Below are 21,871 nucleotides of genomic sequence, written 5' to 3'. Positions count from 1 at the left end.
TTTTCCAGGGGATATAATCAACGTAGTCTTATACTCCTTTGAGGCCTTTGAATCAACACCACAGTCAGTCGAAGTCGAAGCTCAACTTGACCTATCTGTAGGGGAACAAAGAAGTGACTCGGTCGGGAGCCAAATCCCTAACCTCGGGATCTTGAGGCAGACGCTTTTTAACTATGCCTCTGCTGCCCAATATAGTTTGATTCAAACCTTTTGCCGTGGAAAAAACATGCGGATTACTTGCTGTTAGTATTTCAATCAGAAAATGTGAGCATCACATATAAGTCATTAGGGTGGCACTTTTATTTCTAGTTCTTTGCATTTCCCGACTAGGTACTGCAGATTTTCGGTCCATTTTGTCTCAAAGAGTCTTGAAATGCATTCCGGTAAGCTCGACATCGATAAGAAAACCATCAACAGAAAGGCTTGCAATCTTATATAAGACGAATTGTAGGCAAATTATCATTCACTTTTTTCACCAACACTGTAAACCAGATAATGTTCACTACCATTTACTTCCATGATTTTTCGCAAATCTCACAAAAATTTCAATTCCAACGCATTCATCATTCTGCAGCAATGTGGAATGTAGTCTACACCAGAGCAAATTTAAATTTGCGAACTTTTGGCTCCGTGAACCTAAACTGGTTTACAGAAATCAAACTCAATAATCAAAACAGTGGCAAAACTCTAGAAATGAAAGTGCCCTCTATTCATGCCACATGCTCATGATAAGCTGAAAGGTTTTCATATACCTCAGTTATCCAAACATTTCAACCATTTCTTGCGCTGAGTTCAAAAGAAAAGTATGTTGCCCATCAGCAGTCATCAGTTTAGTTAGTTCAGAGAAGTATCACTAGATGGTGTGGGTGACACTTTAATCATCTTTTTAACACTTTCAGCGCCATCAGACATAGACCTATGTCACTTTTTCAGCCCAAGTCCCCCAATTCCTCAAGCCGCTTATCAGTTCTCTAAAGGTTTTAAAGTTAATACAACACAAAAGCCATCATCAGGGTAACAATGGAACTGACTCATTTAATGCCTTATAACCGATTGTAAAGCGATTCTGACTTCAGGAATTGTCTAAGTTGGTCGAGGAGTGCTGAAAAAGGGGCCGTCACCAATTCTGTTGGGCATCTACTACAAGATGTTCACCAGTCAGGCAAGAACCCGTTTTCACCACTTCACGAGTCAAATTGTTGAATGAAAATGATCATGACGAATTCTCACCTCAACTTTCTCCACTCGTCTCTCGTGATCCGGCACCAAGGCTTGGATGCTTTCCATCACGGCGCGTTTATCGTTTTCTTTCGGGGACGAGTTGGTCGCCATATTGGGGGCGATTGGCGGCTTGTTCTCTTGCACTGACGCCAACCTAAGAGAAAGATCAATGTGCCATTGTATTCATTTCAAGGAAAGAGACAACTCTGGTATTACAAAGGCAACTCGGGCATGAGATATTTTGTTCTTTCATACAATAATCGTTTCCAGCGCTACCGCACTAGAAAGGGATGTAACAGAGAATACCTAAGTTTGACACACTGTAATCCACAACGGCATCATCAGCAGACCAAGGCTGAGTCACCCAATCACCTATGGACCATTTCAGATCAACATAAGAGCCCCACAAACTCTGTCATTTTACGGTGACCCTACCTTTTCAGGGTGTAGAGCGTTCCAGTAATCTTTTTGCATCTCCTAAGACTGGAGTCTATGCGTTCTGGCTCCTCCTTCAAAAACCTGGAATAGGAATTAAGACAGTGTCGAAAACCGCAAAGTAATTAGAATGTCAGAATGGTGCTGATCTAACTTAAATGTGTTGTATTCCAAAAACTTTGTCAGTAGGCTACTGCTATATACTTCCTTGCATGCATCATTCAGATACTTGCATGACATTCCTAGAGGCATGAAAAAACATAACAAATTTACTTGCAGTTTTGACTTTTTTTAGAATATATTGCATGCCCATATTCCACCCGACCTTCTCTATAACCACTTCATTAACTTATCTTTTTAACCATTGTTAGGTTTTCTGTAGATGAGATATAGTTCAATGAATTTCTCTCGCGATTGCGTAAACCAATCAAATGCAAGATTGTCCAGTTTCTCCATCAAGATCTGATATGCCTGATGAGAGGCATCATAGAGTGGCATCAACAGGCCTCCAGTGACAAGCAAATGAATGACTTCTAACAGTGGCGGGCGTGAAGAAAGACTGGCACTAGAACGTTGCCATTGCTTCGGGGGTGTAGGGATGCTATGGTGCAAACTTACTTTTCCTCTCTGACCACGATCTCCATCTCGCCAGCCATCACCTTCTTCATCTTGTCCATCATCTCAGGAAACTTGCCCTTGAAGTCAGCAAGATTACGGCTGATCTGACTGAGAGCTAGCGCCATTCCCTCAACGTCTGTTTGCGTCACCCGACATCGCCGATTCACAACCTCGTTCCTAAGTTCCTCAACGGATTCCTCTAGATCACTACAAAGAGGTAGAAAATGACCTAAGTCTGAAGCAGAGACGCTAGATACCAGGAACCTCGGCTTTACGTCTCATTCGGAGGACGGTCAGTGCCAGGAATTTTAGTTCCTTGAAAGCAACGCCGGTTCATCCAGAACTACAATCCTGGGATCTCCCCGGGATCGAACCCAGGCCCTTATGCATGGTAGCCAGCAGTGTTGACTAATAGGCTATAAGGCACCTTCGCCCCAGGTTTTGAAAATACACAAGTACCTGACCAGCCAATAGCATGAAGGCATTTCCCGAATTGGCAGTGGGAGAGTTAACGTTTACGACAATAAAAGATTTCAGGATTATCTTACATATGAATACCAAAAAAACCTCACCATAATAATTTGTCGACTCTGCCCGCATCTTGCCGATACGTGTCAATGTCCTCATTGACCTGTATGCGCTCAGCGCGGACAGGTTGTTCGTTTGCACCAGGGACTGTGAGCAGGAGAGACTGAAAAGATATAACACTCAGTTATGATGGTGACTGATACTGCACTGTATTTTGACGGGCATTTTCTTTCAGGAAGATTTTGCGAAAAGTCTGGTCTGGTCTGATCTGTCTCTTCACTCACTCTAGCGAGCGTTTGTTGCATGCTGCTATGGTTTGGTGCCAATTGGTTCCAGGGAGATTCCTTAACAAGCTACTCATGTCTCTTTCTTAGACAGAGTCTTGCTTGCTCCACTGTAGACGAAATCTTCAGTTTTGCCCCTCGATGACAGGATGAGGCTAAGAGACTTACCTAAGGCCTCAATTCAGCGTCAGATTCTGCACCCACAATATTCAAAATATTGAAAGAAGTAAAGGGAAGAAGAGCATATTCAATGACGAGCAGTTGACTCTGCAGCAATCTTTGTCTGGTATCAGTTTGCCCAATGCAATAATCAGTAAAAATCTGGAGCAGTTCACAGAGAGTTAACAACATCCATGAAGAGACACCATGGTAACAATACATTGTTTAGTGATCACAGAAGCAGTGACCTTTTGAGGTGACCACTGCTCATCAATTCTCATGAATTATTTAGGGGGCATTTCGTCAAACAAAGAGGAAAAAGAAGGTTGAATAAGGGGGTCTAAATTGGGTCACTGAAAATTAAATTACCACCTGTATATTCACAGAAATATCAATATCTTTTATTGATATCAACATCTTAAGAGTGGCATCCCTGATTTACCTCCCAACTGTGTAGTCAGGCTATGACATAGGTGTTTACCGCATCCTGCCGCAGCAGAATGGTTGACGAAGGACATGTACCAATTAGTCTCCCGTGGTGACCAAAATAGTCAGGTAAAAGCTTTTTTAATGGCCCTTCAAATACATGCCTAATACTTTTCCCATGTTTTCCTTTGGTTGGTAACTTGTCACCTTAATGTGTAGCAGAAAAACGTCATGTTGCTGTTCAGGTGCAAACCAAGAGGTCAAGAGACGTCAGGACTAAACTGGTCGGCCTGCTATTAATCTCTTTTATCAATTCATTAATTATAGCAGTCTTAAATGTAATTCTGACAAAATCTTTCAAGACTACAGTCCATTGATAATCTTGTAAAATCACTCTCTTTTTTCCATGATCGGTCAATTTGCATATTTATTGAATTCTATAGCAAATATCGAGTAATTTTTCATCGCGAGAGCCAGGCACCTTTCACATGATTTACCTCTTGCGGCTCCATACACCGCCAAATTGATTGGCTCGGAAAATTTAATAAGGAATGGTTCGTTATTCGTCATATACATTTGTACCAGTCAACCCTGATGTGTAACTAGTCAATAGCGCTAGGTTTGTAGCACTGGAGAACAAAATGAAGTTGTGTGGGATTTCGATGTTACATTAAGAGGGACTACCACGTCGGGAAACCTTGAGCAATAAAATTCACTCAAACCTCTCTACTAAGGACACCCTTGGGACTTAAAAGTACTCTCATTAATAGAGAAGATGAAAAAAATGCAATTCAAAAATGTAACTTAAAGGTTTTCATCATTAGAAAATGCACCCAGTCGTGGAAACAAATGGACAATGATGGATGCGAAATCTGAATACAGGGTTTAACAGAATCCATTTCTCTAACCTAATTATCAGAATATGAAATATGATTTTTGAATTTTCATGGCAACCTATGTTTTATCTTTCATCCAAATCAGTGAAATCTATTGACTTGCCTTGATTTCCTGAGAGACATCGTGAATGATGTGACATTGCATTTTGCAGATTAGATTAGGCAAAAATCTATTTCGAAGAAGATTGATTTAGCTATTTTTTGTGCTTTTGTTTTCTCATAGGATTTCATTATCAAAAGGATGTTTTGGCAACACTAGGATATACACAGATAAATTCTATTCAAAGAGAACTGAGCCAGTTTTCACTCTAAACTGTTAATCCACAGCAAACGGAGGACATTTTAGAGAGAAAATTCCAATGAATCAAGAAGTTGCAATCAGTAGTAAATGGGTCACTCTGTAGAAACCTGACCCAGTGACCTAGTTTATCTGTGACCTTTACCTCTAAAGAAAAATCCCAATTTACCTGAAATTTTTTTGAAGCATCGTGTATAGTCTCCCGAATGGTTTCAGCACTATGTAATTGCATTCTCCTGAGATTTTTCACCTCTGAACTAAGTTCCTTGGCACGGGAGTGCAAGGCCCGTAGGGAGTACTGGAACTCAGCGTTACAGACTGCCGGAGTCGGTGTAGCAGTTGAGCTGTCAGACAAACCTGCAATTAAAGGACATGTGAGATGTTCATGAATAAATGACATTGATGAAGATGGATTAACTTTAAGTCAACCTGAAGTTGTTGAATCAGAAACTATATCAACAATTTATACACCAAGTTAAACTGTTGGTTTGCTTTTTCACTTTCACTACTGTAACTGAGTATGCCTGCTTCTTTTTATTATTGTTTTAATGTGAATCAACAACTGAGCTTTGACAATCAGCACTATCAATTTAAATTGTCAACATGTTGAAGCTATGTGCACCGTCATACCAGCATCAGTGACAGCATCTATAAGGAAGGTGAAGCCATGGGATAGCAACAGCTGTCAAAACCTTCTGCCCTCCCTCCTTCAGAGCCTATGGATGAATACCAAGATCAAAACCAATCTGGGCTGACAAGGTTTTAATGGATTGTTAGTGTGATGCATATCATGTTTGACACTCATCCCAAGGCACTGGCCGCTTTCTATCCTACAGGGTGTTCAACACTAATTAGTTTGCTTCTAATCAACATCAAACATGATTCATTAGGAAAGAAGTAAAGCAATTTTCCACGGAGTAAACACAATTATTTGAGAGTCTAACACTGAAGAGGCGGGGTGTTTGAGCAGTGTGCCACTCTACACTGTTCCTAGCACATCACATTTCCCCGACACTGTAAACTGGAAAATTTAACATACTTTTTTATTCTTGCTGCCGCAAAAAAATTCAGAAGAAATAAAATGTTCATGATCTTTATTTTGGCATATAATGAATTTCTTTCCATTTTTTTGGAATACAAAAAAATGCTTTTGCAATTTTTTTTTCTGCTACCTTTGAAGAGGGTTAAACTTAGCGTTTAACATCACACACTAACCCATGCATGAAACCGAAAGATTGAGACACGATAAAGATTGAGAGTACATAAATTGCAAACAGCTGAGCATAAAACTTGTCATTTTCATTCGTAAGAGTGATCATTAATTTTTAGATGCAGTGATCTATAGTTATCGACATGCATGAACGACAAAACTGAGATGCATGATGGGAATTCGTGATGTATTTAAAAATGAATGGCAAAGATAAGGCTTGGAAAGATATTAACGCATTCCGTTAATTCATTCAAAGTAGATCCTCTTAGACTTGGATTATTAACAAATAGAAACAGCCATAAAATACAAGCAACCCATGAAAATTCCATTAATTTCAAGAGGCAATTATCTGATACTATTTACGGAGAAAGATAACAGCTGTGACATTTGATGTAACACGGCAAGAAATGGTTTCAAATCCATTCCCTGGAAAAATGCGTTCTTGTCTTGAAAGTAGCAGTGCTAGGCAAGTGATGCTGGTTAAGCTTAAAAGGATGATACAGGAAGCAATCCCATGGTCTTAGGCCACAGAATATGAAATAACGCCTATATTCTCCCTCTCTAAGTGGGTAGCAAAGATGAAACCTGTGATAAAACTAACAAGTCAGCTTGATGAAAAAAATCAGCCTAAACACAGACCTAGTCTGAAAAAAATTGGAAAAGTGAGTTAGTGTGTGAAAAAGTGCAACGGCAAGCTTTTCGACAGTGTTTGGGAGCATGGTGGGCGTTGGTGAGGTAGAGATGTCATGAGTACACATACTGTGTTGATGCAGTTGTGCCGCGTGAGGCAAGTTTGTTGCACATTGGCCTAATACAGGTAGAATAGGCACTTTAATGGATGCCCCTCATTGGGCTTAAGTTCGTCGACACAGTATATCATGCAGCGTGGCAATGATTGTAAATACTTCCAAAGCACATGCCCCTGAATAGCCCAGTTCAAGATCTACTGAAAATGGATAGATCAACATTAGATATACTCAAATGTTAAAGATAGAAAGCAATGCAGAAAACAACACCAACTAATCTACTATATCTTCATCCAATGTCCAAACATGAATGCGCATTAGAATATTTGATATGGACAACATCTAACTGGAGTAAACACAGAAATTCGAATGCTTTCAGATCTCTGAACAGCAATGCAAGCCAATCCCATTTTAGACTAAATTTTTCCACCCAGGCCAAAATGATCGATTTAATCATATTGTAGAAACAAACAATAGGTCTGAAGGCTTTTTTGTCATGTTTGGACAAGATTTTGTTGAACCTCGAATTTGGAACCAAACGGGAGGTTAAACAAACTCCGAGTTTATCTATCTATTAAACGACTACCTTTTGACGTTTGCGAAGGTGGAGGATTTAACACCTGTCGGTCAGGAGCTGAAATTAGCAAAAACAACAAAAATCTAACAACGAGACAACAACCTATGCCGTAATGGAGACCACTGCTGAAATCAACTTGTTAACAGCGTTTTATGACCTATCTTATTGTGAAACTTAAAGGACCAATGGCATTATTAAGGCATAATGACCAAGCTGTCGGCTGCCTAGTCACCTTCCACTCTAAAGTAACAGTTTTCATCATTCATTTGAAGGGCGCTAAAGTCAAACAAGAGCAATGATCAGATGCACAATATCATTTACTCACTTCACATTTAGCAACAATCTCAAATTGTTATAACAATTAATCTGACCCAAAGAGACCAGCACAAGGGAAGAATAAGGTTGCTTATAGTTACAAGCTGACCACAGAATTAATTCTGAAAAAGATATTTTCACAACCAGAAGGAGTTCGCGCCCGATTCATAGAACTAAAATAGCGCGTCAAAGGATTTACATCGTCATGCCAAAAACACCAAGAGGACAATTTTTCAGATAGTGACAATTTTACTCATTCTGGATACACATATTTCACGAGAAAACATTCCTTTTTTTAAATGACAGCTAAAGAAAGACAACTCCATGCCAAAACACAAAGATTAAGTTTTTGGTGCACAATTAAGAAAGAAACAATTAGCATAACAAGGTACCAATATATTCCCGTGTCACTGATCAAAGACCAACGCTTTATTGCTACAAAATCTAAGCAAAGGCCAGTGAGAACATGACCTTGTGACCATTGGTCAACTTGGTGTCACCAACCCATTGTCAATCCAGACAAAACATGTTGAATAGCATTGAAGGACCATGTACCAGTGACCTATATTCAGAACCAGTCTTAGATTGGTGAAACTAGAGTATTTGTCATTGCGCCCCATTCAGAATAGTGTCACTCCAGATGGTGTACAAGTTACGGCAAGTAACTCTGCCACCTTACAAGTAAAGTTATCCAAATTTCAACCACTTTTTCACTCTCGAAAAAGAATATGCAATTATGAAAATTGATTCTAGATTTTGCTGGATAGTTCATTTTGCCTCTGGAGATAAAGATAGCAGTGCCGAGAATAGAGTTCAGGGAGGAAATAAGAATAAGAATAAGAAGTGCCCAGCGGAATCGAGAACTGTCGATCACAGTCGTTTTTTAATTTCCCTGAACAGCAGGAGAGAAAGAGCAAATTTAATTGGATTGTCGCTCTTGTGAGGAATTGCAATGAACTGTGTTTTTCATTTCTTGTACGTGCGTTTTTCTGGGTCTCATCTCTATGTATTGCTACGTGCATGCTCTGTATTGCTCTACATTGCACTGAATATGTTCGGTACTGCTCTCCATGTACATGTACTACTCCATACTTTCACCATAATACTCATGTCACCAATTTTATCAGATGGCTATGTTCAGTGATTAGCTCACAGAGCTCTGTGTAGTGTTACTAACTATTCTGTCTCCTGAAACGTTTAATTCCTAAGTCATGCTGCGAAATAGGGCTTCAAATTCTGTCAAAACCACAACGTTCCAGTCAGCTTCCTTAGAAGGATTTGCACCACCTCCAGACAGTCGTGCCAAGAGTATTAAACGGATCCAAAAGAAGATACCCAGCAGGTTCAGAATAAGAATGCTCTGCCACTCTTCAAAGCAGACTCAAGATCAAATTTTTCAATCTTCTTGAAAGCAGACTTCTACCACTCAACCAGGTTGTCACCAATATTTTTTGCTATCCTTTTAGGCAAGTGAAGACATACGCCTTTGGGATGAAGCAATTAACGGTTCCATCAGCAAAAAGTACATGTACTTCCATATTTCATTCACAAAAGTGGCAAAGAACTGTGTGGGTTGGGAGCTCCGTTGGTGGCCAACAATAGGAGATGATGTAAAAACCATCCGCAAACATGATTATTGGATGAGCCCCATGGGAGTGGGGAAAAGACGGTCAGATTACGTTTTCCAATTCTGTCAGGATAAATAATCAGTTTTTACACTCTGATTGGATTTTTGTTTGCAACAGACATCATTAGGTGAATACATGATGTCAGGGAAAAATAAAGACTTGGTCTTTATTAATTCTTGACAATATTATATGTTATACCTGTTATATATTTTGAGAGTGCCAAATTCAGAGCCAATTCATACGTAATAGGTGAAGAAATTATTATAGTTCTTGAGTTATCTCCTAGGTGGCACGACTAAAGGAAGCAAGTTTGGCCATCTAGGAGTGAAATGATGAACTAAAGTAAATGCTGGCAGGAACTTTGAAAATTGTACCAAGTTTGAAGGAAAGATCTGATTTAGGAGAAGTGATCCTTTTGGTAGTGAGGAAAATCCAACCAAGAACATGAAGGATCTTGAAAGTAGATTGGTCAGTGTCTCCACCTTTAGTGGCATAGGCAAACTAAGGAGGGCATGCAGAGACAAGACACGGATCTGAAGTTGGTTCCAAGTTGCATTGAGTTGCATATGTACACAAAATAAACTGTGTCGACGCTATTTAGCTGGTTTTGGTGCTGCTAGTTCACCAAAGCCTATTAGACGTAAGAATTGCCTTTTGCAGATGTGCCCCTCAACTGGCTAAATAGTGCTGACACAGTACATTGCGTTGATATCCAATCAGACTTGGTATGAACTTCAGTGGAAGGAATGAACACATAGACTGAAAAGTTAAGGGGATATGGGAAATCGAATAATGATTCTTGTGCTTATTTTCAAGAAATAGGAAAAACAGACAGATTTTAGAACATCTGGGGGTGAATACGTTATTTGGGGTCAAGAAACCTTTTAGTGTTGTCATACCTCTCATGGCGGACACCTCTGTAAGCAAGACACCCCACTATTAAAGACACTGATTTCAGTTGCAAACTGGCCATTTCCATTGAATTTGTGAGGACAGGAATTTGTAGAAGGAATAATCCTTTAAACTAAAAAATGATTGAACTCAGACAACCAACAGGTAGAAATACTCACTACTTCTCATGGAACCAGCATCGGAAGTAAGGCTTGTCTGACTTTGTGAGGTAAGGGCGTGGTCCTGCACGACGGCCGTCTGGACCCAGGCGGTCAGGTTCGCCAGCTGGGCCTCCATCTTTGCCATTCTATGACTGGAAAAGAAATGTGGAGAAAACGTTCAAATAGAGGCTGAGAGGCTGCATAGCCCTTCCTGAAATCGTTCTCAAATTATTTCAATATTCAAGAAACAATTACAGACAATCATAGAGTAGTAAGTTCAAAAGGGTGTCCATCATCTGCATGTCAGATACATTCGTCAATCATCTGCATGTCAAATTGAAACCTTAGACAGAACCTAACACCAAAATCAGTATTGCAATCAACAAAATATATCCCATCATATCAGACACCCGATCGTCTATGGGTTTTACAATTAAAAACATAAAGTAAGTCTTGACACTCAGTGATCATACCTTTTATGAAGCCTGTTCAATCAGTTGTCATCACTATCAAGTCCGGTCAACTTTCCATACTTTTTTTCTATTTTCTTTTGTAAAAAGAGACTTCTTACTGATATTTCTAAATTGAACAGCCAATTGGACAAGACCACAGAGATACAGAGAACAAAGTGAAAGAGTGAAATCATTTTCAAATTTTTCATCAGAAATGGATGCACATGACAAAGATTACACTGTGACAGTTTTAGTTTCACAGAAGTCACAAAAGTCACAAAACGTCAGACCGATAGTTGTGTAGCATGACACGGGATGTGACATAGTGACAGTTAATCTGTGGATTTGACCACGACACCAAGAAGCGAGTGAAAATAAGAATACCTTATTCATAAAATGCCGAAAATGAACACAATACTTGTCAAGAAATATGCCAAATATCTTCAAAAGCTAATAGCAGCAAGCTGAGTATAAAGAAACAATCATCGAAATCAGGAAGCGTGTTGTATTGGTACAATCATGGGCTGAAGACAATTCACAAAATGTGAGGACAGCCATAGCAGCATAGAGGAACGAAATACATCGGCTCCTGATCCATCCCCGCAAACAAGTATCTTAGATTGCTGCCACCTGGGACTCATTGGTTGTGTTCATTGCAGGGTCGCAGCAATTTAAATCACTTGCGTGCGGGGCACTTAACCAATCAAATGTTTGAAGTGCAATTTGAGGTGACAGGGGTCACACAAAGCCACCACTGACCGACTACATGTATAATGAGAAGATCGTTTTAAAACGTCTATCAAAGTACCATTCTAATGATTTATTTTCGGATATGATATCCAGATGTAACATCCGTCGTTCCTGATGGAATGGCCGCAACGTGCAGTCACTGTTTGAGCGAAACCTGTGGATAATTGAACAAGCAGTATTAGTACAAGGATGGATGCAGAAGTTTGATAATGAGTAGGAGGAAAAGCATAGCTGGAAAAGTAAATGTGTTATATTGGGTGTACCAACAAATTCTAGGTCTAAATGCATTTCTTTCGACACCTTCAGCGATAAGATCATAACACATTTGCTTGTTAGTAATCTTCAAGAAAAATGTAACGGAATAATGCAGAAGTTTAGAATAAAGTTTTGAGGCAGATTTTTTTATGCAACAGCAATAAAGCAATAAGTCTTTCAATTACCTCCTCACAAGTTCGTCTCCAAGCTCTTTCCAGTTAAAGAAATCACTAGATGTGTAGAAAAATGCTTTTAGTTCAAGGTAAAACGTACGTTGATCGGAACTGCACAGTTTTTTGTCAATGAAGTGAACCAGTGAGTATTTATAACCTCACAAAAACTTCTGAATGGGAAAATGGCGACTCCGAGTTCATTTATGTTTTGCGCGTCATTCCCACAGAAAAACCTGCACAGGCAGCCAAAGATAATACAGCCGCTCTCTGTCTTTCTCCAATAAAATCTCTGGATCACAAAGAGCGACAGTTATCAAAGGGGTAGCTGTCATCACTGTCAGTGGTGACCAAACACTCGCGTAATGAAATATACAAGGTCAGCGGGTTATGGATCGATGAATCTGTTGCATGCACCGATGACCAACTGATCGATCATGCATTGTCCTGGTGCATCGGCAAATTATTGGGAACACATCGGGCAGTTTTTCACGAAACTTCATCCAATGCTCTGTTCGCCTCAAGATCGCTCTGGTTTACTCAAGGTTATGGATCCGGGTTATAGATTGGCCGTCCTGTCGCATGCACCGATGACGAGCAGATCGATCATGCATCATCCTGCTGCAGCAGTAGATTATTGGGGACACATCAGGCAGTTTTTCACAAGACTTTATCCAATCCCCTACTCGCCTAGAGCATTTTACAGATACAGGTTAATAAGGGAATTGGGCCTAACAGTCGTGCTAAATGCGGATTGGTCAATTATCGTAAAAAACATTACACTCATGCAAAAAGCAATAGTGCAAATTGATGGTTTCAAATTTGGGATAGCAAAGTGCAAAAAAACACCACAACTCTTTCATACATGTATCATTACAACACCTCACAGAATATTGAAAATTATGGTGCCAAAGGTCATCAGCATGTAATGACCATGTGCATGATATCTAACTTTCTTTGAATGTTCTTAATGGGTCTTAGATTGGTGATATTAGAGTACATCAGCAAGGCGTGTGGATTAGGCTGCCACTGGGTTACATTTGTACTTGCGATCGAGGCGCCGAAGATAGAACATGAACATGGAAACTGCAACCATCACTGCTGGACAAAAAACACATCACTAGCGACACCTTTTGAAACCCGTATCATAAGAGTTGAGTGTCACTAATCAAAAGTGATACCATTGAAATGTACCAACAACATGTTAATTAACGTCCATGCAAACACAGAAATACAAATAAGCTCTTTCACCTCCGTTGCCTAAATACGGGCACAGTTGCGCTCAGTTTCACCTGGCTCTTAACAGCTTCAGGAGGTTTGGACGCCCTGAATAAGAAGCAGTTAAGTTTGTTGTAGCCTACTTGGAAATGAAATTTGATTTAATTTGCAGAAATGCAAGATGACTTGCAAAGGAAATATTAGGTCTGACAATGATTCATAACCAACTTTTGATATAGATTTAAAAAATTTACTTGTAGAATTATAATTTCTGTTCGACTTCAGTCAGATAGCATTCAACGTGACAAAACAAAATCACACTTGATGCAGCTTTTTACAAAATCATCTCATGCGCCAGACAAAACACTGAAGAAGATTATGAAATCCAATTCTATAAGATGACCAGTTTGATTATTGAATGCGAAAGCAATTCCCTCAAATAAACATTTTTACAGCTACAAATAATGGACTAAAATTTCATTAGTTTGTCACATAGTAAAACACACATTTGAGATATTGTTCTTGACAAACAAAGGCACATGAAACATGAATGATATGACGGAATCAACAATTTACAGTAAAGAAATATCAAATGAGAGTAGAAGCATTTTGAATATGCATAATCGTAGACAATGATGGCAAACTGAAATAGAGAAAAATCGGAGTTAATGTACAAAATGGCAGTCATACAAGATATCAGCTGAGGGCTTAAACACCACAACTGAACCATCACCATTTCAATCATTGATCCTTCATCATATTAATGGCCACTTTTACGTGACAGTACTCTCAATCAAGCGACTCATGGGAAATTTATGCCCACGACGTACCAGACGTGCCCGGTTCAATGGCAACATGCATGACAACAAGTTCTTACACGCAATTAATATACTGAAAATACTTGAGTTTCATCGATATAAGACTGGTTGATTAAATACTATGAAGTCGATACAAAGGCCAGTTGGAATATGACCAATGGCCAAATTGGCATCGCCAACCCATTTGCCATCCAAATTGAACATGATGAACGGATTTGAATAAGACATGATATAACACAAGAATACTTCTCGACTTATGAAGATTTATTGCACACTTTGCCAACTTATTCAACCCGAAATTCAACTGTCACATTACTATGGCAGAATCCCAATCACCAAATCAACCAAACCTCATCACTCCAACGCAGCCACTGATTTACCATAACAAGCTTTCTGAACTGCAAATACCAATAAAGATTTCCTGCGGAATTCTCCGACTAACGAGATTTGATTGTCCCCACATTACTATACCTAAATCACAAATCATTATTACCAAATCTCCCCTCCATACCCACACTCATCCCTCCGCCGACCCAAGTGAAATCGCCCCTCCAATCAGCTGTCAAATTCAGTACCTCTCTGTATGCGAAATGGGATCTTGCCGTTGCCATCGGGAACCAGAAATCCCTTAACATCTTCTCATTACGCCTTGTTGCCTGGCAACAGTTTCCACAATTCCACTGGATTAGCCTGGTGTCGCATGTCTGCATTGAGCATGTCTAGAGAAGGATTTATTGCGAAAAGAAATCAACATTGTAATGGGGCTTGGGGCTTATCTACCACAGTTTAAAGTTGGACTACATGCAGGTGCTTGGGGTCAAATTGCATGGTTGTCTTCAAGTGAGCTATGTGGTGTTTTTAACCCTATAACACCTAGAGCCATTGCCAGCGCAAGTGCTTATTCCACTAGGCCCCGACGTGATTTTACCTGGAAATCACATTTTTTGCGATGGGTCCAGTTTTTTACAAAATGACATAGGTGAACTTCGAAATAATGTATTACAAGTCCTCTTTATTTTAAAGAAGATGAAATTCCCTATTAGATAGGGTACATCCAAAGTGGAATCAAACAAACAATCCATTTCAGCAATTCAAATGTCCAACCTGAATTTACTGGCTTGAAGAGAAACAAAAACTTAATCGTCAAATATCTCAAAAACTTCTACAGCAACCACCATTGTTCATCCGGGCATTTCAAAGCTTAAGTTTCATAGATTGATAATAGGCGGCGCTCTGAAGGAGATCGGTAGCTAAGCGCGCGAAATTTGAATATGGGTGTGCGGGCGTCATAGGGCGCCCCCAGGGGGATCAGCGGCAGGCGGCATAGGGCGCCTCCAGGTGTTATAGGGTTAATATATTCCTTGTCAAAGCCTGAATAGTTTTGATGTACTTTGAGATAAGAGATGGACCCCTATTGGCAAATTTGTGTAACTTTATCTTAACCGCTAGGCTCCTGCCTGTAGCCTCCCGTTAACCCTTCAGACAGAGGTTAGTTTATGGCTGAAATTGTTAGCTAGTAGGGGAAATTGCCTACAATTGGAAAGGGATGCATGAGGAGAGCGCCCTAGGCTGAAATAGAGCTGCTCTCTGATGGAAAGAGGACGCACGTCTCATGCCCCACCGCCCAAATCCGCCACTAAAATTCTGCCATCTCCTCTGATCCACTATGATTATCAACGGAATGGGATGCATGCAGGACGATAACCACCTGCCTCGCTCGCGGACCTATTTCCATAAGCCATACGAGCAACATTCGAGAACAAGTTATGTTTCCTGTTGAAGGATGTGAGTTTTTGTACCCCGAGGCAACTCCAATATTCACCTTGCTTAAGTTCTGTAAGTTCTATTCATCTGTCAACAGATTTCAAGGTGTTAAACCTCAGGAAAAAGGTAATTTATCTCAAGATGTTGGCAAAAGATGATAGTCAAGCCTGCTTAGCTAGAAGTGCTGTCAGGTTTGTGAAATATCGAGGGATTACTTCGTTTCACGTATAAATTGGCCATTAGTTCTTGTAATTTGTGCTGAAATCATTCTCGACTGAAACAGTTGGAGTCAAAGGATACATTTAAAGTTAAGATGTAGCAAGTAGCCTACCAAAAAGGAGTCACGTAGCACAAATGGCTCACTTCAATCCCAATGGCAAGACACTTCATTCCACTAATGGAGCTTTTCCAGATGATGTTCATCCAGCCTTACCATTGTAGATATTGCTAAGTAATTATATCAAGACTCACAGAGGTACTGTAAATTGCCAAAGTTTCGCGCCTTCTGATTTTTGCATCTCGCGAAAATTTATAAGATTATGAAATTTAACATTTTCACGATTTTTATTTCGGTGGACTACGAAATCTCTTGAAAATTTCGTATTTTTCACAATTTTAAAAATTTTTCTGCAAACTACAAAAAACTTCTTGTTTTTCCAATGAAGAAACAAGTTTTCCAAATGTTTGTTGTCAATGGCTGGTTTTTTTTAAAACAATAGAGTTCCACCACACGGGGCGCACATCTAGGATGAAGCGAATTAGTCCCGAAAGGTTTAAACTGCCAAAAGAGACTGCTCCTTTTCAATTAATGGCTAAACCCTCCAATGCTCACTTTGATATATAAGTAATCTCTAAGTGATATCGCCTTGAAGTCAGATCTGTTGGAAGATATCAGGACTAAAGGTATTCTACGAATTGAATTAGAGGAGATGGGTGATGGAGACAGATTACGATTAGCGCTCAGCAAAAATGGTTTGAGGGGATGTCAGTCCCTGACAGAGGAAATGTACATTTGACTTCAGAAACTGCTGTTGCTGGTGTTGGTGCTGGTGCAGTTTCAAGGACACCAGCGGTAGTGGCAGCACTCAACTCTTTTCCAATGAACAGCACCCTCAATTGATATATTATATATATATTGCATCAAGATGTATTGTATCAAGATGTATTGTATCAAGATGTTGTATCACATGAACAGCATCCTCATTCAGCTTTTGTTCAAGATATTGTATGTATTGTAGCGAGAAGAACTGTATCTAACAGTGTAAATCGGGCAATCAATCACTATCATGTTGGAGTAGAAATTCTATAGTATTACCAGGGTTGGATCCTGGAGCCGGAAATACTCCTGGTTTATTCCAAAATGTCATGGCCATTCGAGGCACTGGTTAGATTCCTTTACCTGCCTCATGACAGGGCCCCTTTAATTCAATATCTTTCACCCAAGCTCCTTGTAATGAGATCTACTAATTGAACACCACACGGACCTCCTTCCTCTCCGTCTGTAATTCTATAGACCCTAATGGCTTCAAACAGCTCACTACAGATAACGACTTTGAATCAGAATTGTACTCAGATATCAAAGATACCTTCATAGGGAAACTATTAGTCTTTAACCATCTGTTGGTAGACCCTGATATCGATACGGGCCGCTAATCAGCAACTGAAGAAGGGGTGGTTAAATGGCATGATCTCTAAGTAAAAATGATCTTTTTAAAATTTGGATAAGTCTCACCCTCCCCTCCCCCCCCCCCCCCCAACATAACATCTACAATATTTTTCAACTGATTTGGGAGAGCACTCAAAAACTCAACAGGTTTAAAGAATCCAATAAGGATTCTAAGCAGAACAAACAAGATTTATCACATTTTAATATTTTTTCGCCAATTCCTTCGCTGAGAATATGTTGCCATGGGAACATGAATAAATTCTCAAGTTGGAGACGTGGGATCAATTTGTTACAGAATATACTTAGATTCGCGCGGTAACGAGAGATGATACGCCACGTCCTCCAAAGGCATGATTATCCATTGTTATGATTTTGTATCTGCTTTCAAGGATGCTGGAGGAAAGAATATCCTTTGTGAGATGACATCTGAGGTTGGTAGTAGGTGGAGGGGTTGATTAGACTCTACCTTTCAAATCAGCTACAGATTTGAAGCAGTATTTCCAATTCAAATATGCCCATAAAATGGTAATTTTCTGTCCAATTTTGAAAATTAAACGTTTTAGCTGAGGTATGGATTTTTCCATTCCTGCTGTCACATTAGGCCCTTTTTAATACCCTCCAAAAATCATAAACAACTCATCCTTGATAACCTTTCCACACACCACTTTCATCATTACCACAAAGGAGTCACCTTCAAATGAAAACTTTGCCAATATATCTCTCTACTTTTATGAAAGTGAGTATCTTCTTTACAAAATGTGACATTCTCTTGACCTGATAGATCAAGTGGGGAGAGCCAGGTTTTCCATTTCCAGAGAAAATGGTATTATACTGTTTTTCTAACAAGCACAACTCAAAGAGTTTCTCTCTCAAAGAAACTTCATCAACCTGGAGAATCAACTCCCCAGCTTGCTGTGGATCAAGCAGGCCTTCCACCTTGCTGAGCTGGCCTCTCCTGGGTAAAGAATGTATTTGAGAGGAGAGTTAATTAGACAGGGATTCTGGCTCTTAGTCCACACACTAACCTCCCCATTGTTGAAGGCTCAGCCACTAAAGCACCAACCTCAACTAATCATGGACCGGCCAAAGATGAACCTGTCCTGGATAGGACTGTGATGCATCAGTTATAAAAACTCCTCAAACTTGTCGCTGAACAGATCAAACGAGACAAGAAGGTTAACTTCAAGGAACTCTTAGTGTCATTTTTATCTTCTTTGTACTCTTTGCCACTTTTTCTATCTTCTTCGTACAAGCACTTTTCCCATAATACCATCGTATAAAAATACTTGCAACCTTTGCTATTGGATCCCTCCACGGTGTGCCTGAGGCAATGGTACTATTGGTTGACAGGTCTTTCCGATACGGGCTGTATCAGGGATGAGGTGACATGGCAGAAGTATAGAAAACATGTGATTAATCGTGTGAGACCACACTGAGGATAGATTCGATCAAATCAGAAGGTGTTCTTTTAGTAGTTTATGTTATGAAGGGCCCTAGTATACGCAACTCCAAATTTTCAGCAAACCACCAACAGGGCACATGATGTCTGCAACAATAGAAGATCAGAAGGTCCAATGACGAAGATCTTCAAGTAAAGCCAAAAGAGTTGTCCATTTCAAACACTGCAAATTCAAAAGTAAGAAATGCAGAAGTAAACAGTTTTAACTTACCCTGGTGGATCACCCGCTTTTGGTGTGACCGACCCTGAGCCACTGCCGCCATTCTTGTCCATATATGCATGATAACTTTGACTTGATGGGATGTTTTCTGGTAGCGAACCTGTGCTCGAGCTCGGCATGAAAGAGAGGGAGTGCCGCTGCTGCGGGATGGCACTTGAGCCCGTCATATCTAGAACGAGATAAAGAGGGCGGCACATAAGTATTACAATGAAGACATGCCGCAAAATGCATAACATAATGGTTGCTTTTTTCTGCCTGTCAAATTTCTCTTGACTAGAACATCCAGATGCTTATTAATGTGAACTCTGTCAAAATCTGAAATTAAAGGGAAGGATAAATGCAGGAACCTGGCATCAAATCATCTTCTGAGTCATACAAGAGATATTTCTGTCGCATATCGGGATTATTATCGAGGGTCTCGGCGACAAAAATCACTCGCTTGTGCAACACTTCTGGAGTCAATCATCCTATTTTAGAATTTTTCTCAAAATATCCGAAATCTTTAAAGGATTATAAAAATACACACATGACTTAGCTAGCACTCCGTATTTCCTCTGCGGATACATTTCCCATCTCCTGCCTTGTCATAGAAATTTGAAAACCATCAGAATGATAGGCAAAAAACCTTTTAAGGACAATCCCGCCTCCACACGAATAACAGCCTCAATGATAAACAAGGCGAAAAATAACCTCAGCATACCAACCCAGCGACAGGTTGCATCCAGAGGTTTTCTCGAAGTTTCCGATTACGAAATATAAGTATCCGATAAGGTTTCTCAAATTCATTAGGAGAGACGGATTGAAATAGGAGACAACATTTTTTTGGTTTCAAATAACTAGAACAAATGAACCGTTGAAGAATTTCTGAAAAGATATGCATGTTTTTTTTCCTCGCCTTGACATCAGACAATTACGATGTCACAAAGGAATAATCCCATTGGGTTTTTTAAACTATGATTGCGAAGTCATAATTCGGATAAATACTTCTAGGCAAATAAGATCCAACACTTGACAGTAGAAGTTCCCATCATCAAATTGTACATAAATTGTAAAATCTGACAGACTTTTTGTGCAATTCCGATTTAAACCCGACAAGATACAGAAAAAAGAAAAAGAAGCAATATGCAAAGCAACATACCTTTCTTGCCGCATGGTCGCGACTTGTGTGATAGATTCCCTGTCTGCCCAATCGTGAATTTGTTCACAAATTTTATGAGAAATTAATTGGGGATATCCAATTGAACATCTCTTTTGATCCTCAAAACAAGTAGCTATATTTATTCATAAATGACTCAAAGTTCAAACATTTCAATGCTACACTGAATGGCTGAAGAGTTTGATAATCCAATAGAGGTGAAAGATATTCAAAAGAAATGATGAAACTTTTATATCCATTATTCAAATCCAAGAAATAAATTGTTTTCCCATCAAATGTTTCGGAAATATCCAGTGGAGCACAGGCGTCAAATTTGGAAAATGTATCACAGTGTTTAAAACAAAATATACAGGGCAAAGCGTAAACTTAATATTGATATCACACTAAAAAATGCCAATTGATGAATTTATCTTGCAACAAAATTGACAATTTAATTATAACTTCTAACACGTGAAGTATAAAATATCCCTACTTAGTGTTTTTTAATGAGTGGTAAGCATCATAACGCAATCAAATAAAACCAACCATCTGCATAAAAACTCAACAAGTTTTGCAAAATTCCCACCACATTGGAAAATCACAGAATCAAATAGGTCTTGAGCAATCCGAGAGCTATCAAACTCTTGAGATCAGATCGTGGTCAGATAAATCCAACGATACAAGAAATCCCGATAAAATATCACAGAGGCGGCAAGATCTGGCGTCCGTTGTCAAAACCATGTGACCAGACACTACGCAGTATTCAAGGGAATCTCCATCGCCATGGAGATGCGACTAGCCAAATTTTGGAATCCTGTTGTTGCTTATTTGGAACCATCGAGATTGCCTTGAAGATGCTGAAGAGTTATTGATTGCGCGTAAACGGGGAAAAAAGCGCGGTCGGCGTCTGACCGGATACCAATAGTCCAGACAGATCCGCAAAACCGGAGAATGTGAATCGGGTGATTTGTGCCTCAACAGAAGTAGCTCTCAAATCCTGTTATAGCTAGAGCTCTACTCTTACTATACAATTATTGATATTGGTCTGTGGAGAACACTCGCTGGAATAAAAGCTGGTCTGTAGAGCCATCCCATTAGCAGACGCCCATCTTGTTGAGGTTTATTGAGATTTGTTTTGATGTTTTTATTATTATTGAGTGTATTCATAAATATTGGATTCTGAGTAAAACCAGAGGCTAATAGCAACCCAGTTTCTGATGATACTCAATTATATAAGTTATTTTTCCGCCAATGTTTCTTTTATACTTCTGGCATCAACTCATCATATGACAATTATGATCAAGATTGTGCAGCAGAATCATGGCAGAAGAAGAAATGATTTGTGTCACTCAATCACCTTGAGCAAGACACGTTACCCTGAACATTGTTTTCCTCGACCCAAGAGTATAAAAGGGTGCCAGGCTTTCCTGGCAATTGACCTGCAATCAACCAGCATCTAATCCAGGGAAGTGATACTCCCAGTCACAAATGCCAAGGAATCTAAGATAAGCGCTGGCCTGATGAGCCAATCACGGTTGGGTTCTAGCCCAGGCATTAACTTTTCTTTAACT

At 39.6% G+C, this 21,871-nt stretch overlaps 1 protein-coding gene across 6 annotated transcripts in view; it reads right to left on the bottom strand.

Annotated features, from left to right (window-relative positions):
• LOC135500188 (uncharacterized) overlaps window positions 1-21,871 on the bottom strand; it is a 161,003-nt gene that overhangs the window by 6,270 nt on the left and 132,862 nt on the right. For 2 of the 6 annotated variants that reach the window (XM_064791437.1, XM_064791434.1), the window contains exons 6-15: window positions 19,157-19,334; window positions 13,272-13,346; window positions 11,654-11,749; window positions 10,412-10,545; window positions 7,408-7,455; window positions 5,035-5,222; window positions 2,847-2,965; window positions 2,275-2,481; window positions 1,657-1,740; window positions 1,231-1,375 (exon numbers count right to left, since the gene is read on the bottom strand). In XM_064791437.1, the coding sequence (XP_064647507.1) occupies window positions 1,231-1,375; window positions 1,657-1,740; window positions 2,275-2,481; window positions 2,847-2,965; window positions 5,035-5,222; window positions 7,408-7,455; window positions 10,412-10,545; window positions 11,654-11,749; window positions 13,272-13,346; window positions 19,157-19,334 (1,274 nt within the window). Of the gene's footprint in view, window positions 1-1,230; window positions 1,376-1,656; window positions 1,741-2,274; window positions 2,482-2,846; window positions 2,966-5,034; window positions 5,223-7,407; window positions 7,456-10,411; window positions 10,546-11,653; window positions 11,750-13,271; window positions 13,347-19,156; window positions 19,335-20,303; window positions 21,235-21,871 lie in introns of those variants that run through there. The other 4 variants (XM_064791439.1, XM_064791435.1, XM_064791436.1 and 1 more) reach the window with 4 other exon arrangements.

The sequence above is a fragment of the Lineus longissimus genome, chromosome 16 (assembly GCF_910592395.1).
Source record: "Lineus longissimus chromosome 16, tnLinLong1.2, whole genome shotgun sequence".
Taxonomy (NCBI): domain Eukaryota; kingdom Metazoa; phylum Nemertea; class Pilidiophora; order Heteronemertea; family Lineidae; genus Lineus; species Lineus longissimus.
The sequence above is the reverse complement of the archived record's forward strand: the minus strand, read 5'-3'. Positions and strand labels throughout refer to the sequence as shown.